At 42.3% G+C, this 14,277-nt stretch overlaps 1 protein-coding gene across 13 annotated transcripts in view; it reads left to right on the plus strand.

Moving 5' to 3' along the window:
* The window catches only part of SORBS1 (sorbin and SH3 domain containing 1), a 134,963-nt gene that overhangs the window by 48,172 nt on the left and 72,514 nt on the right, over positions 1 to 14,277 (plus strand). For all 13 annotated transcript variants that reach the window (XM_081953752.1, XM_081953754.1, XM_081953744.1 and 10 more), the window contains exons 3-6: positions 1,882 to 1,941; positions 4,369 to 4,491; positions 12,236 to 12,271; positions 12,394 to 12,494. In XM_081953752.1, coding sequence (XP_081809878.1) covers positions 1,882 to 1,941; positions 4,369 to 4,491; positions 12,236 to 12,271; positions 12,394 to 12,494 — 320 coding nt within the window. The remainder of the gene's footprint in view (positions 1 to 1,881; positions 1,942 to 4,368; positions 4,492 to 12,235; positions 12,272 to 12,393; positions 12,495 to 14,277) is intronic.

The following is a 14,277-nucleotide window of genomic DNA, read 5'->3' on the forward strand; positions in this document are numbered from 1 at the left end:
ACGTGCGTCTTATACTCTGAAAAATAATAATCATTCGAACGACTTGCCTCCAGAAGTTGTGGGAGCTCCAACACTGGAAATTTTTAAGAAGGTATTGGACAACTATTTGTCTGAAATGGTATAGGATTTCCTGCCTGAGCAGGGGTTGGACTAGAAGACTTCCAAGGTCCCTTTCAAATCTGTTGTTCTGTTTAGGTACTTCCCTTCCTAAGGTAGATATTTCCAGAGCACAAGTGTGGCTACTGAGAAGACCTTTTCTCTTGTCACATGCCACGGATGCATTAGAAGTTGTCCTGTGTAACAGAATCCAAATGCACAAGATTGGAAAACACGTGAGGGATCCTAATGGAAGGCCAGCTGAAAATGAGCAAGTAATATGCAGTAGCTTAAAACAGCCTAGGAAGTTCTGGACTGCATTATCAGAAACACCGAAGCATTTTCTCAGGACTACAAGAAGTAATTCCCGTTTTCGCTGGTGAGCCCATACTTGGGGGTTCTGCATTCAGATCATGTGGTATTGACATGCACCCAAAAGAGGCGGGGCTTTCCCCATTCTGCTCTTCTCACCCCATGTGGCTTTTCACGAACTTGATAGCACACTATAAGCAGCCTGATGATGATCTTCTGTCTGACCTCCCAAAATGAGTGAGAATATCTACAGATCTTGTTTCATGTTAACCTAAGGGTATTTTGGTTCAGGCCTTACTGATCTTTCCATACCGCATGCATAGGGTCAGATGCTAATTAAGATACAACCATAGTTGCATAGTTGCATTAGAACAGTAAATCAGTGGAACAACTTGCCTCCAGAAGTTGTTAATGCTCCAACACTGGAAGTTTAAAGAAGGTGTTGGATAACCATTTGTCTGAAGTGGTGTAGGGTTTCCTGCCTAAGCAGGGGGTTGGACTAGGAGACCTCCAAGGTCCCTCCCAACTCTTATTCTATTCTAAACCTTTCCTTTTCCTTAGAAACACTGTTCCACACTCTTGGGCAGCCAGCTTAAAGCTCATTGTTACATCTGTGAACGAATTGTCACCAAATCCTCATGTGGTTTGGCTTTCATATCATAGAATATGCCAAGACTTCCTTATTTTGAGAAACAATGTTATTACACTGAACTTATTATCTGTGTAGCCACTTGTTAAATGGACTTGGCGTTTGGTGGACTGGATGACAATTTGTTGTTTGCTTTCTTTTTCTCTGACAGTTTTTTCCCTGCCAATTTTTGGGCCAAGTTTTAACTTTTGCTGTATCTTTTTCATGAATAATAAAACATGTTTAACACCAGAAATTAATGAATTCAATAGATGGTATGTATACATATTAAGCAGGAAGTTAATAGTTCTAGAGAGGGTTTGACACCCTCTCTAGAACAGGGGTGTCAAACCCAAGGCCCAGGGGCTGGATCCAGCCCGTGGGGTGTTTAGATCTGGCCCACAGGGCCACCCTGGAAACAGCCAAGGACTGGCCTGTGGTGCCTCTGCCAGCAAAAACAGAGTGGCGCTCCCGAGCTCCATTTTCACTGGCAGAGGATTGCAGGAGGCCATCGGAGCCTAAAATGGAGCTCAGGAGCCTGTTTACTCTGGCAGAGCACTCCGGCCACCACAGACATCCCTGACATGAGTAACGTTGAGCTGGCCACACCCAGCCCGGCCTCCAGAGGTCAAACACAATCCTATGGCCCTCAATGAAATTGAGTTTGACACCCCTGCTCTAGAATGACTACTACATAAACTATTCTTACCCAAGTTTCTTCTTTGTCATTTTTGCTGGGTTTTTTTTCCTGCAGTGAGTATAGTTGTTTAGCTGTTGTTGTTTGACTAACCTGATGTAATCATATTGTGAGAAGATTATACTGATCATATCTGCCAATTTTACAGAAACCGAAGAAGTTGATGTTGTGAATGGACTAGCACTGAATATAAACCAACATGAGAAAGGTTTGTGGAATCCAAACAAAGATATTTCTAGTAATTAATGCTACGGGGCAGTTGCTGTTTTTTGGTATAATTATATGCACAGCATTTATATATGTGTAACTAACCTCCCAGGAAAAACTGAACACTAATTTCTCAAAGTTAATTTAAAAAAATGAGTGCAGACGAAGTGTTTTTCAACTCATCCATCATTTCTGACATATCTGTGAAGTTTCTGTGGTAATTTGTGTGATTTCCCATTTTTCTCAGTCTTCTTCCCAGCTCTGAGTTCCGATATCATCATAGGTCCAACCTTGCTTAGCTTTTCAAGATCATCCAGTCATCTAGCTGTTACATCAAATTCAAAGTACAGTTTGCCATTGCTGGATGGAGTAGTTTTCTTGCTTGCATAGAATCAAACTGCCCAGAGTCACTGATGGGCAGCTCTGTAAAGTAGAGTCAGATATCATAAATCAGGAGTGTTAACTCGATTTCATTGAGGGCTGCATCAGGGTTGTCTTTGAGCTCAGGGGGCCCGGGTGGATGTGACGAGGGTGGGCATGGCCAGCTCAACGTCACTCCTGTCGGGGGCACCTGTGGTGGTCCTAGTGCTCTGCCAGCAAAAATGGGCTCCCGAGCTCTGTTTTTGGCTGTCACGGCCTCCTGTAAACCTTCTGCCAAATAAAACGAAGTTCGGGAGTCACGAGTTCCGTTTTCACTGGCAAAGGCTTGCAGGAGGCCGTGGCAGCCAAAAAAAAACGGAGCTCAGGAGCCCATTTTCACTACCAGAAGCACCGCGGGCAAGTCCTTCGCTGTTTCCAGGGTGGCCCATAGGCCAGATCTAAGTACCCTGTGGGCCGTATCCCCCCTCCCCCCGGGCCTTGATTTTGATACCCCTGCTATAAATAAACAGATCGACAGATCAAAGCAAAACTGAATAGAGAATTCATCAAAAGGCTATCTAGAGGAAGAACTGCAATATAGTTGCAGTGGAATGTGAGAAAAGGGAATATCAACCAGTGGGAAAAATAGATATTGGCACTGTTAGAATTACCTTATTTTATTTTTAGCTCATTGTCTAGCAATTAGATATGTGCAAAAGCTAGTGATTCATCTGGATCATGCTGGATGACCTCTTCTGGGAGTGGTCTGGCAGTTTTTCAGAAGTTCTTCTCTGCTGGAAACACTGATGCTTGGGATGAAACAGGCCTGCTTTTGTTAGTAAAGAAATTTAAACTTAATCTGTTCATCTATTCTACCCAGATTCTCCCCCCCCGCCCCGCCCCTCAGGCCTTTACTGTGTGCAAAGTTTAATACAGTGACTGCCTGCCTAGAAGGGTGGGAAATCAAAAGCGATATGGGAAGTTTAACTTGATAGTATTTAAAGATGAATTCCATGTTACAATTATGAAAATTTGTGAATATTTCTGCCTCAGTACCACAGTCCTGTAGCATGGTGGTGCAAAATTCTGTTGGCATCACAAGTATTAGGTGGAGATTTATGATTTGATGGTAGTTTCAGTTGGATCCCAAGGGGTAAAACCAAAAATCCAAAAGGAGCTGAATGGATTCAATTTTATCCACATTTTAAGTTTGGTTTCGCTTGGACTATAGAAGAGTTGGGGACGCGGTGGCTCTGTGGCTAAGGCTATGACTTGTCGATCAGAAAAGTCAGTAGTTCGGCTGTTCGAACTATTATTTTGATTTGGAAATTAGATTCTTGAACTGTTGGGCTATAACTGAGGAGTCCCATATTCAAATCCTCACACAGTAAAGGTGTGTGCTTCTTGCTGTTGGGTGATTACTAAGCCTTAGTCTAGCACAGGGGTGTAAAACTCAAGGCCCGCAGCCTGGATCTGGCCAGTGGGATCCTTAGATCTGGTCCGCGGGGTTGCCCTGGAAACAGCGAAGGATTGGCCCATGATGCCTCTGCTAGTAAAAATTAAGCTCAGGAGCGCTGTTCTGTTTTTGCTGGCAGAGAATGGCAGGAGGCTGTCGCAGCCGAAAATGGAGCTCGGGAGACCATTTTCTCTGGCAGAGCACTCGGGTTGCCACAGGTGCCTCTGACACAAGTGATGTCAAACGGGCCACGCCCAACCCGGCCTCACGAGGTCAAACACAGCCCTGATGTGGCCCTCAATGAAATCGAGTTTGACACCCGTAGTCTAGCATGTCTCAAAGGATTGCTATAAGGACAAGATGGAGTCGGATAGAATGATATTGGAAGAATAGCCATCTTGAAAGAAAAGCAGAATACAAACCTGCGAAAATGCTACAGTAATCTATGTATATTACACAAACCTAAGTATGGAATGATAAATAAATTAAGCAGGATCGTGAATAAATCCATTCGCTTTAAGTTAATAATGAAATAATCATCGTGTATGACTATTGATGATTTCAAATTACTATCAGGTCTCAACATATTCTAACCTTTTTTCCCCCCTGTAGATCAGGAATCAGGCAAAATCTGTACTGGAAAAGGAGCTGTGACCCTTTGGGCTTCTCCAGCTTCTGAGAAGAGTCCCCGGGTTAGCCATCCAAAGTCTACACAAGACGTCCAGCATCCCAAAAGTAAGACCCAGTCTGGGAGATCATATCACAAAAAAGCAAAATGATTTATTGATCCTATGATCCTTGATTGGGTTCAGAGGTGGTATTCTGCCAGTTCGGGCCAGTCCACCCGAACTGGTAGCAGAAATAGTGGCTGGCCCCACCCATCTGCCCCAGCTCTATGGTATCCCATTTAGGCACTTTTTTTAGCCAAAGCACATGCACGGAAGGCTGAGTGCATGCGCGCACTCACATTTGCGAACTGATAGAGAAGGTAAGTGAATACCACCCCTGATTGGGTTAATAGTTAAGTCCCTGGTTTAAAAAGTGCAATCCCAAAATTAAGCATGTAGATTGTTAACTGAAATTTGCATGCTGGGATTGGATTGATTAAATGTTTAGCTGAATTTCAAGGATGGATTAGAGAATATAATTGCAAATGACCCAACATTTCAAAGACACAGTGCAAATTTAAGTGAAATAAAGAAACAGCACTTGAACATGAGAATAATGTCTCAGAAATTCAAACTGCATTTTAAATTTTTGTGAAATACTTGAATTCATTCTTTCAGGATTAGTAAAACAACTATCAACTTACATAGAAGCTCAAAACATTCTGTTTTTATTCTACTGATCTTTTGTGGGAAGGAGAAATACCTTCTACTTGAATGGTTATGATATCTCACTACAATGGCATTTTGTTGTGTTCTCTTAGAAAGATATATATATAATTATTGTAAACAAACTCTGAGCAAGAATATTTAAATGGGTACTGAGCAGGACGTGCCATACTCTAGGATATTTTTGTAATCATGATGACATAGAGTCATCACACTGTTAATTTCTGGGTAAGCACTATACAAAGTGTAGAAAAAAGGAGTGAAGAAATTGGAGGCAGAAGATGAAAAAAGAAAATTTAATTCAGTGTAGCTTTTTGTATATTCATTCCATTCACATAACGCCTCTCCTTACTTTGTAATCTTTCAAGCTATCCTTTTTTTCCAACATCCATGTGCATATTCATACTTTTTTAAAAATAGAATTTTTAGTATATACCGTGTTTCCCTGAAAATAAGACAAGGTCTGTCTTTTGACCCCCAAGATATGGCCTGGGCCTTATTATCGGGGGGAGGCTTATTGTTTTGGGGTTGCCAGGCGGCTGCTCTCTTGCGAGTGAGCTCCCGAAGAGTTCCCGGTCACAGCCTCAGAGACAAATGGCTGTGTTGCGCTGTCGCAGCAGTGCAACATGGCAGCCATGAGGTGACCACGCTCACATGCAGCTGCCCGGCAAACCCCTTCTCCAGCCGGATAGAGCACCACTAATCGACCTAGAGGTATCCCAAAGGTGCCAAGCCCCCAGATCCTGTGGCTTGACACCTTCAGGATACCCCTAGATCGGTGAATGGCACTCTGCCTGGCCGGAGGGCGGGGGGTTGTCCAAGGGGACTTATTTTCGGAAGAGGGCTTATAATTTTGCCCACCCCAAAAATCTGGCATGGCCATATTTTCATGACATGTCATATTTTTGGGGAAACACGGTAGTATATAAAAAAGAAAAAGTATAAAAAAAAGAAAAAAGAGAGAAAACATAGAATTATGATTCCTGCGCTTATTTATATCAGTTGCTATTTTATCCTTTTCCCTTCCTCTTTGACCCTTTGTAATCCCCAAATCCATAAATCATTAATTCAGAGAACATAGAATAATAGGGTTGGAAGGGACCAGAGGTTGGATCAGAGGTGGTATTCTGCTGGTTCTCCCCGTTTCGGGCGAACCGGTAGCTGCAGTAGTAGGAGAGTCCGTTCATGCACCCAGACGCCATCAGAGACGCTCTGTGCATGCACAAAAGCACCACGTGCGAGGTCCCTATTCTGAACTGGTAGCAAAGGTAAGAGGATTTCATGCCTGCCTTGCATGTTTTCTAGTCCAACGCCCTGATCAATCAAGAGACCCTATATCCATGATGGTGAACCTATGGCACACATGCCACAGGTGGCATACCGAGTCATTTGTTAGGGCACGCAAGGCGTTGCCCTATCAGCTCCAGCGCGCATGCGCACGCTGGCCAGCTGACTTTGGCCTTCATTTTCTGCTGTTTTTCGCCCTCCAAAGGCTTCAGGGAAGCCTCCTGAAGACTCTGGAGGGCGAAAAACAGCCCTACGGACAAACTGGAAGTCCGTTCCTGAACTTCCGGTTTGCGTGTTGGGTTGTTTTTTGCCCTCAGGATGGGGGGCATTTTTGTCCTTCCCAGGCTCCTAGAAAGCCTCTGCAGCTTGGGGAGGACAAAAAATGGATCCATCGCATGCCAAAAGCAGGGGGAGTGCGGAGTTGTGCTCGTGAATGCGTGTGGGGGGGCGTGCGCATAGAATTATGGATGTGGGCACGCCCGCACACAACCCCCCTGCACTTCCCCCACTTTTGGCACGTGATGAGAAAAGGGTTAGCCATCACTGCCATATATCATTCTGGACAAATGGCTATCCAGTCTCTTCTTGGAATTCTCCAATGATGAAGCATCCACAGTTTCTGGAGGCAAGTCTTTCCACTGTTTAATTGTTCTGACTGTCAGGAAAATTCTCCTCAGTTCTAGGTTGGGTCTCCCTTCCACCTGTTATTTCTTGACCTTCCCTTGGGTGTTTTGGAGAATAGTCCACCCCTTCTTTTCTATGACAGCCTCTTCAGTACTGGAACATTGCTATCATAGACATGCCTAGTTTTCCCATATCGTGTAGCCTTCAGACCCCTTATCACATTTCTTGCTCTTCTCTGCACTCTTTCCAAGTGTACATGGAATTGACATTTTTATATCATTGTGATCTGAACTGGAAGCAGTGTTCCAAGTACAATTTCACCAGTGCAGTATAAAGCAGTACTATCACTTCATTTGATCTTGAAACTATCCCTCTGTTGATGCAGCCTAGGACTGCACTAGCTTTTTTGGCAACTGAAGCACATTTCTGGCTCATACTGGTAGGACACGCAGATCCCTCTCATAGTTGCTACTATTCAGCCAGATAACATATGGTCTATATCTGTTTGTTTGGTTTTCCTGCCTTAGAACTTTGCTCACCACTGAATTGCATTTTGTTGGATACAGCTCAGTGTTTAAGTCTGTCAAGGTCTTCTGAATTGAATCTATCATCTACAGGGTTAGCTATTGCCCCCAACTTGGTGTCATCTAAGAATGTGATGAGTTACCCCTCTATCATTTATGAAGATGGAAGAATATTGGCCCTAAGGCAGAATTTGAGGTACCTTATTGCATGCCTCCCTCTAGATGTAGTTCCATTGAGGATTACCCACTGAGTGTGGTTGGTCAGCCAGTTGTGAATCCATTTGGTGATGGTACTTTCTATTCTGTATTCTGTTTTACCAAATAGACTGTGGTCTACCTTGTCAAATAATTAAGCAATTCCACTTTCTCCTGCTTCCCGTTACCTCCTTGCCATCATCTCTCAATCATGGACCAATTATTTCCTTGACTTTTTTTTTTTGGCTTTTTACATGTTGAAAAAAACATTTCTAAAATTATTTTGGGCATTTATTGCATGTCTTTGTTCATTTTGCACCTTAGCTTTCCTGACTTGGTCCTCGCAGATTTGGATTATTTGCTGGTAGTGTGTTTTAGTTATATGTTCCTCTTTTCATTTTCTATACTTGTCCTTTCCCCCCCCCCCCTTTCTCCGTTTGTTAGAGAGTTCTTTATGAAGTCATGCTGGCTATATTGGAGGTCTCTTGTTTTTCTTTCCCTGTAGTATTGTGTTGATTGGGCTTTTATAATCTCATTTTTTAGTTTCCCAAGCATCTTGTTTTCCTCTTTAGGATTTCCATCCCTGAAATCCTCCCTAAACTCTGTCTTAATGTGTTGAAGTCAGTTCTCTTAAAGCGCAACTTCAATACATGAAGTGCAGGTTCATCATTCTTGTTGCACTGTTCCCCTATCCTCCTTTTTATTGGCTGAAAATCATTCAGGTTCTTGGCCAAGAACACAGCATCATCTGCACATAGAAGTACGCACATTCATATCTCAATCAATATGGTGTTAAGATTACCTCAACCGTTCTGTATGCATTTTTCCATAAGTAATCACCAAGGGGAAACACACATCCTTGGGTTACTCACTGTTCAATGGTGAACCACCAATATTCCATATATTCTCCTGCGCTCTTTATTTCCAATATATATTACTCTTGCTTTCCTTATCTTCCATGCTACTGCCCAAAGGCCCTCTTTCATAGCTCTTTCATGTTCCTGTTATCTGTATATACTTCTCTTATATCCCCCCAAAAACATTCAAATTAGCAGGGTTCATTACCTTACCTTCAGTGTTGATGAAAGGTGTGTGTGTGTGTGTGTGTGTGTGTGTGTGTGTGTGTGTGTGTGTGTGTGAGGGTTCCAAATAACATCAAAAAGTAAATCAGAATCCAAGGCAAAGTATTGCTCAAAGTTCCAATTTATTAAGAGAGCCATGTTGGCACATCTGGGAAAACTCTAATCTGAAAGCTTCCCGGTTTTCCCCACCCAGTTGAGAGTTCAAGATCTTTCCCCCACACCCATCAAGGTCCAATCTTCCATTGTCATGCTGGCAGTTCCACCCATCCAGTTCCAGTCAGGTGCGGAGGTGCAAAGACAAAGGATAACCTCGGCTTTCTAGAAAGAATTTTTGTTATGGCTACATAGCATCTCACTCCTTACAATCTCCCCTCCCATTTTCCCACAATAGAAAATGCATAGTAGAATAAGAGAAAGTGTGGCAGGCCAAAGACCTAAAAGAAAAGATGGCTGCAGGCCTGACAGTGTGTGTGAGTGATGACTCCACAGCTGATTCCATAAGCCATATTTTTCATCACTGCTCCTTCTATCACAATGGTAAACAAAATTCACAACCGTTTCTTACCCTTTGGGTAGACTGATGGGAAAGTTCTTTGCTGTTTGCTTGCTGATTTCTCCACTGGTAATATTTTTGCTAAATTGCCATTGGTATTAGATGACTCTGATCACTGAAATTGGATGTTTGTTTCTTTTATCTTTTTTCTAGTTTATAGAAAATATTATAATGCTATCATCAATTTCCTTCTGTAATCTTCTCCCTGGGGAGTTTTTTTTTTAAAATCTCTGGTCATGAAATAATAATGTTAGAAGTCATACTCCCTGTCCTTTTGCGATGCCTTCTCATAGTTAGCAGTAGCCCTATCAAGCCTGCCAACTACTACATAGTTGCTGAGGACAATAACATGTTATAGCAGCTGCTGCCCATCCCATAATCATAATTCTCCCTAGGCACGTGGTAATGTAGGAAATGGATTTTTTTTAAATCATGGCACTGACATACACAGTGTACTGTTAAAGTATTTAGCCATCTGTTTCCGTTATAGTAAGGGAAATAAAGAACATGTGTGGACTTCAGCTCACAGAATTCTATGCATGCATATGCATTCGTAAAATGGGAATGGAATTTTATGCATGCAAATGTAATTTATTTTATTTTATTCATGTTTGAAAGGGCACAAATGAAACTTTATTCCTGCACAAAAATGGATAGAGTATGGATAGATCTTTGTCTGTTATGACCAAAGTTTGCTAAACCCTTCTGTTGTAACTCTACAACTGAATCAGTAGGCTACATTTTTTTCTTTACTGGCTCCTTTTATCACCTAATTCTATTGTCATTAACTATATGCAGAGCTGAGCAGACAGTAGCGTAAAATTCTTGCTATTGCATATTTTTTGTTGATTTCCTTGTAGGCCAGGAGCTAAATTGTAAGCTTGATCATGGATTTGCACTTGCATATGATAATATCTCAACTAATCAAGGGACATTGATATTAGCCTCACGAAAATCCAGTGATTTCTTTCTCATTTCCTCCCTCCTTCTTCTTTATGCTTCTTTCAAATGCCATTTCCAACTTCCCTAGGGAGGAGAGCCTAAGGGCTACAGGTGCCTCTTCTCTACCCCCTAACCCAAGTTGTGCTTTTAATGTCCTGCCCCAAATCAGCAACAACGTTGGTGTTTATTGATGGCTGCCATTGACAAATCACTGAAAACGGCGTCTGTAAAGCAGAAGTGTCAAACCAGATCTGGTCCGTGGGGTGCTAAGATCTGGCCCGTGGGGCCACCTTGGATACAGCAAAGGCCTGGCCCATGGTGCCTCTGCCAGCAAAAACAGAGTGACAGAGCGAACTCTGTTTTTGCTGGCAGAGGGTTGCAGGAAGCCATTGCAGCCAAAAATGGAGCTCGGGAGCCCGTTTTCACTGGCAGAGTGATTGGGCTGCCACAGGCGCCCCCGATACGAGTGATGTCAAGCTGGCCACCCCACCCTGACCACGTCCAGCCTTCCCCACCCTGACCACGTCCAGCCTTCCCCGATGTTAAACACAACTCTGCGGTCCTCAAGGAAATTGAATTTGACACCCCTGCTGTAAGGTTTAAAGTGAGGGAAAATAGAAATGAAAAGCGGTGTGAATCTAAGACCGACAGACTAATTTGACTATGCAGTATATTCAGCTTAGCCATATTTTTTTTAAACCAATCAGTTTATTCTTCCAAAATGTACGTTTTCATCCTTGCCCCAATGGTTTGGAACAATTTATCTTAAGGAAGCAATTATTGGGCAACAGAACAACAGTAAATAATAAATAAAATAAAAACAGTACAGCAACTAAATAGTATTTATATATTCATAAGTACTGCCTTTACTGCTGAAGTTTTCACGACCTTCTAAACTTTTCAGAATAATTCCATTCATATTGGAGGAATGAAGAAGGTCTGTTTATTTAAGCTGTAAATGAGTACTATTTGTGCTCTGCTCTCTTATTCTCTCTATATGTCCTTTGGCCTTTGACTATTTTTGAGGGCAGGACATAAAATTAACTGTTGGTCAGTGGTCCAGAAAAGTTAATCACGCCTGATTTTTCAGATTCTTTACTATGCAGCTTTCTTCGTGCTGCTGGTTGGCCTTTCCCCCCACTTTCTATACAATTCCAGTAGCCCAAAAATGAATATTTCCTACCATGGAAAAGGGTTTCTTATGCGGATTCGCTTAGTTGTGTTTTGAAAAGTGTGTTGCTGAACGAGGGAGATTATTTTTCTCATATTTTGAGAAGGGTGGGAAAGATAAGTGGTGCCAAAATCAAATACAGAAAAACGTGAGGAGTAAAAAAAGAAAGAGAGAACCACAAACTTGCCTGAAATCTAGATAAGAAATCTGCAATGCTGTGATAATGTTTCTAGCGACCAAAAGGAGAGTTTGTAGATGTCACTGTTCTGATTTCAGAGCAGCATAAACAAGACAAGCATTTAAAGCGTTAACACTATGCTTCATGTTCTTGCTGCTTCCACAAAGATAGCATGTGATATATCGGTGCTTTTAAATGCACTTGTTTGTTTGTAGCTCTCAATCATCTTATCCGGCAAGGCTAATGAAGGACAGATACATTTTCCGCTCCCAGCCTGCATCATAGGTTAAATATTGAAATCTTCCACTTGCAATAATGTGTGGCATTTGAAATTCTTAACTGAGAACTCTGGCTGCCTTTTTGTGTGCTAGAATGAAATGTCAGTGAACAATTGTTTCTTCACTACTCTGAACTATGGCTTTGTGTTTGTAAAGGTCAGGCGTTGTAAGGAGTCATGTTTCTATGGGAATTGGGCAGCCTTGCTGGAAAATGTTCCAAAATGAAGTAGTCCACTTCCCTGCTCTTTCTCTGCTGTATTAAAATATGATGTCTCTTCCCTTTTCTTATTCTCTCTGATGCTTGTCACCAGTTCATTCAGCCGAACAGCAAGGAGAAACCAACACAGGTAATTATTTAAAGCTTCAGTTTTTACTATTTCCTCAAAAAAAAAAAACAATGTTGTTTATGCAATCCTAAATCTTCACCATTGAGGATTGTTTAAATAATCCGAAAGTCTTCATTTTGCAGACGGCTGGAGAAGACTTTCTGGTGTTGACTCAAATCGGGAGATTCTGTCTGTGAAGGATTATTGGAGTGTAAGACCAAACCTCACGGAGAGGAAGCCCCATGTAAGTAGCTGACAACTGAAATCCTAGAAGATGGGTGTGAATAACGAGGGATGCGTGAGTCTTAGATGTACCTCTGATTTGTAAGTTTAGTCATTTAGTCAGTTTCCAAAATGATTTATTCAGTTGTTGCATCAGGCATGATCTCAGTTAGGAAATCCTTCTGTATTTGATCCGCTGTGTTCTAGGTTCGCCTGGAATATGGAAAAGTATAAACTTGGAATCTTGATTTTATGATTTGCCCACTTTCCGAAATATGCCTTCCGAGAATCATAATCTTCATCATCGTAATAACATATAAGAGGGCTGTATCCATCCTCTTTCTTTCCTTTTTTCTCTCTCCCAGGTGTTAACCTTCTTCCAGTCTAATTACACTCTTACTGGGATCAGGTCTAGATAATTTGCTTCTAAATCTGAGAATTTAGATATCAGAGAGATTCATTATAGAAATAAATTCTAACAAGATTTGCTTCACTGCAGTGTAAGAAGCTGCAGATAATTCTGTGGTCCTGCGTCCAATTCTATTTAAATATTCTTTACAATTTTTCTTAGAGCCTAAATTTCTTTTTTGCTTGTTTGGTTTTGGCAATAAAAGTATGAATTAATTACATAGTAATGGAAAAATAGCTTTAACTGAATGTACTTTTATTTTAGATTATTTAGGAGAAACCATAGTTTATCGCATTCAGATGTGAGATTCACTTTTAATCAGATACATTTTGTTAACGCGTCCTTGGTGTTTCAGCTAGTTGTTATGAAAGCATATTGCACTCTATTTTATAGTGTCATAAAATTCTAGGGTTTGAAGGAATTCTGGTGCAATCCATCTAGGATAGGGGTGTCAAACTCAAGATTCAGGGGGCTGGGTGCAACCCCGGGGTACTTAGATCTGGTCCGTGGGGCCTCCCTGGAAACAGCGAATGACTGGCCTGCGGTACTCTGCCAGCGAAAATGAGCTCCTGAGCTCCCTTTTCGGCTGTCAGAGCCTCCTGCAACCCTTTGCCAGTGAAAATGGAACCTGGGAGGGCCTGAGCTCTGTTTTCACTGGCAGAGGGTTGCGGGAGGCTGTGGCAGCTGAAAAGGGAGCTCGGGAGCCCATTTTCACTGGCAGAGTGCTCGGGCCACCACAGGTGCCCCCCAACAGAAGTGACATCGAGCTGGCCACTCCCACCCTGGTCAGTGATCAGACACATCAGACACAATTCTGATGTGGCCCTCAATGAAATCGAGGTTGACACCTCTGATCTAGGGGAAGAATCCTCAGATCATTTTAGACAAATGGCTGTCAAACCTTTGCTTGAAAACCTGGTTGGAACACCCCTGACTCCAAGGCAGGCTATTCCACTGTCTCAGGGTCAGGAAATTCCTCCTTATGTCACATTTAGATGACTGTCTGTAAAACTTCTTGTTGTATTCTGGGGCACTATAAAAATTATATCCACAACTTCTTTCCTATGATAGCCTTTCAGTGTCTTCCCTTTGCTTTTTTTTTTAGCTCAACATAACAAGTTCCTTTAACTCTTCTTCATGGGATTTAGCCTCTAAGATTACTATCTTCCATGTTCTTCTCTATACTTTCTAGTTTCTCATCGTATTTCACATTTTGTGCACACTCCAAGGACTCCTTTGCAAATTGATGACGCAAAGGGCCTAGGGCCTAGATCCGTGATGGCAAATCTATGGCACGTGTGCCCAAAGTGGCACGTGGAGCCATGATGCCTGACACGGGTGGCATCGGCCATTCCTCTTCCGGGTTTCTGGCACGCATGTGTGCACGACGATCAGC

The sequence above is a fragment of the Natrix helvetica genome, assembly GCF_964273705.1.
Source record: "Natrix helvetica genome assembly, chromosome: 5".
Lineage (NCBI taxonomy): Eukaryota > Metazoa > Chordata > Lepidosauria > Squamata > Natricidae > Natrix > Natrix helvetica.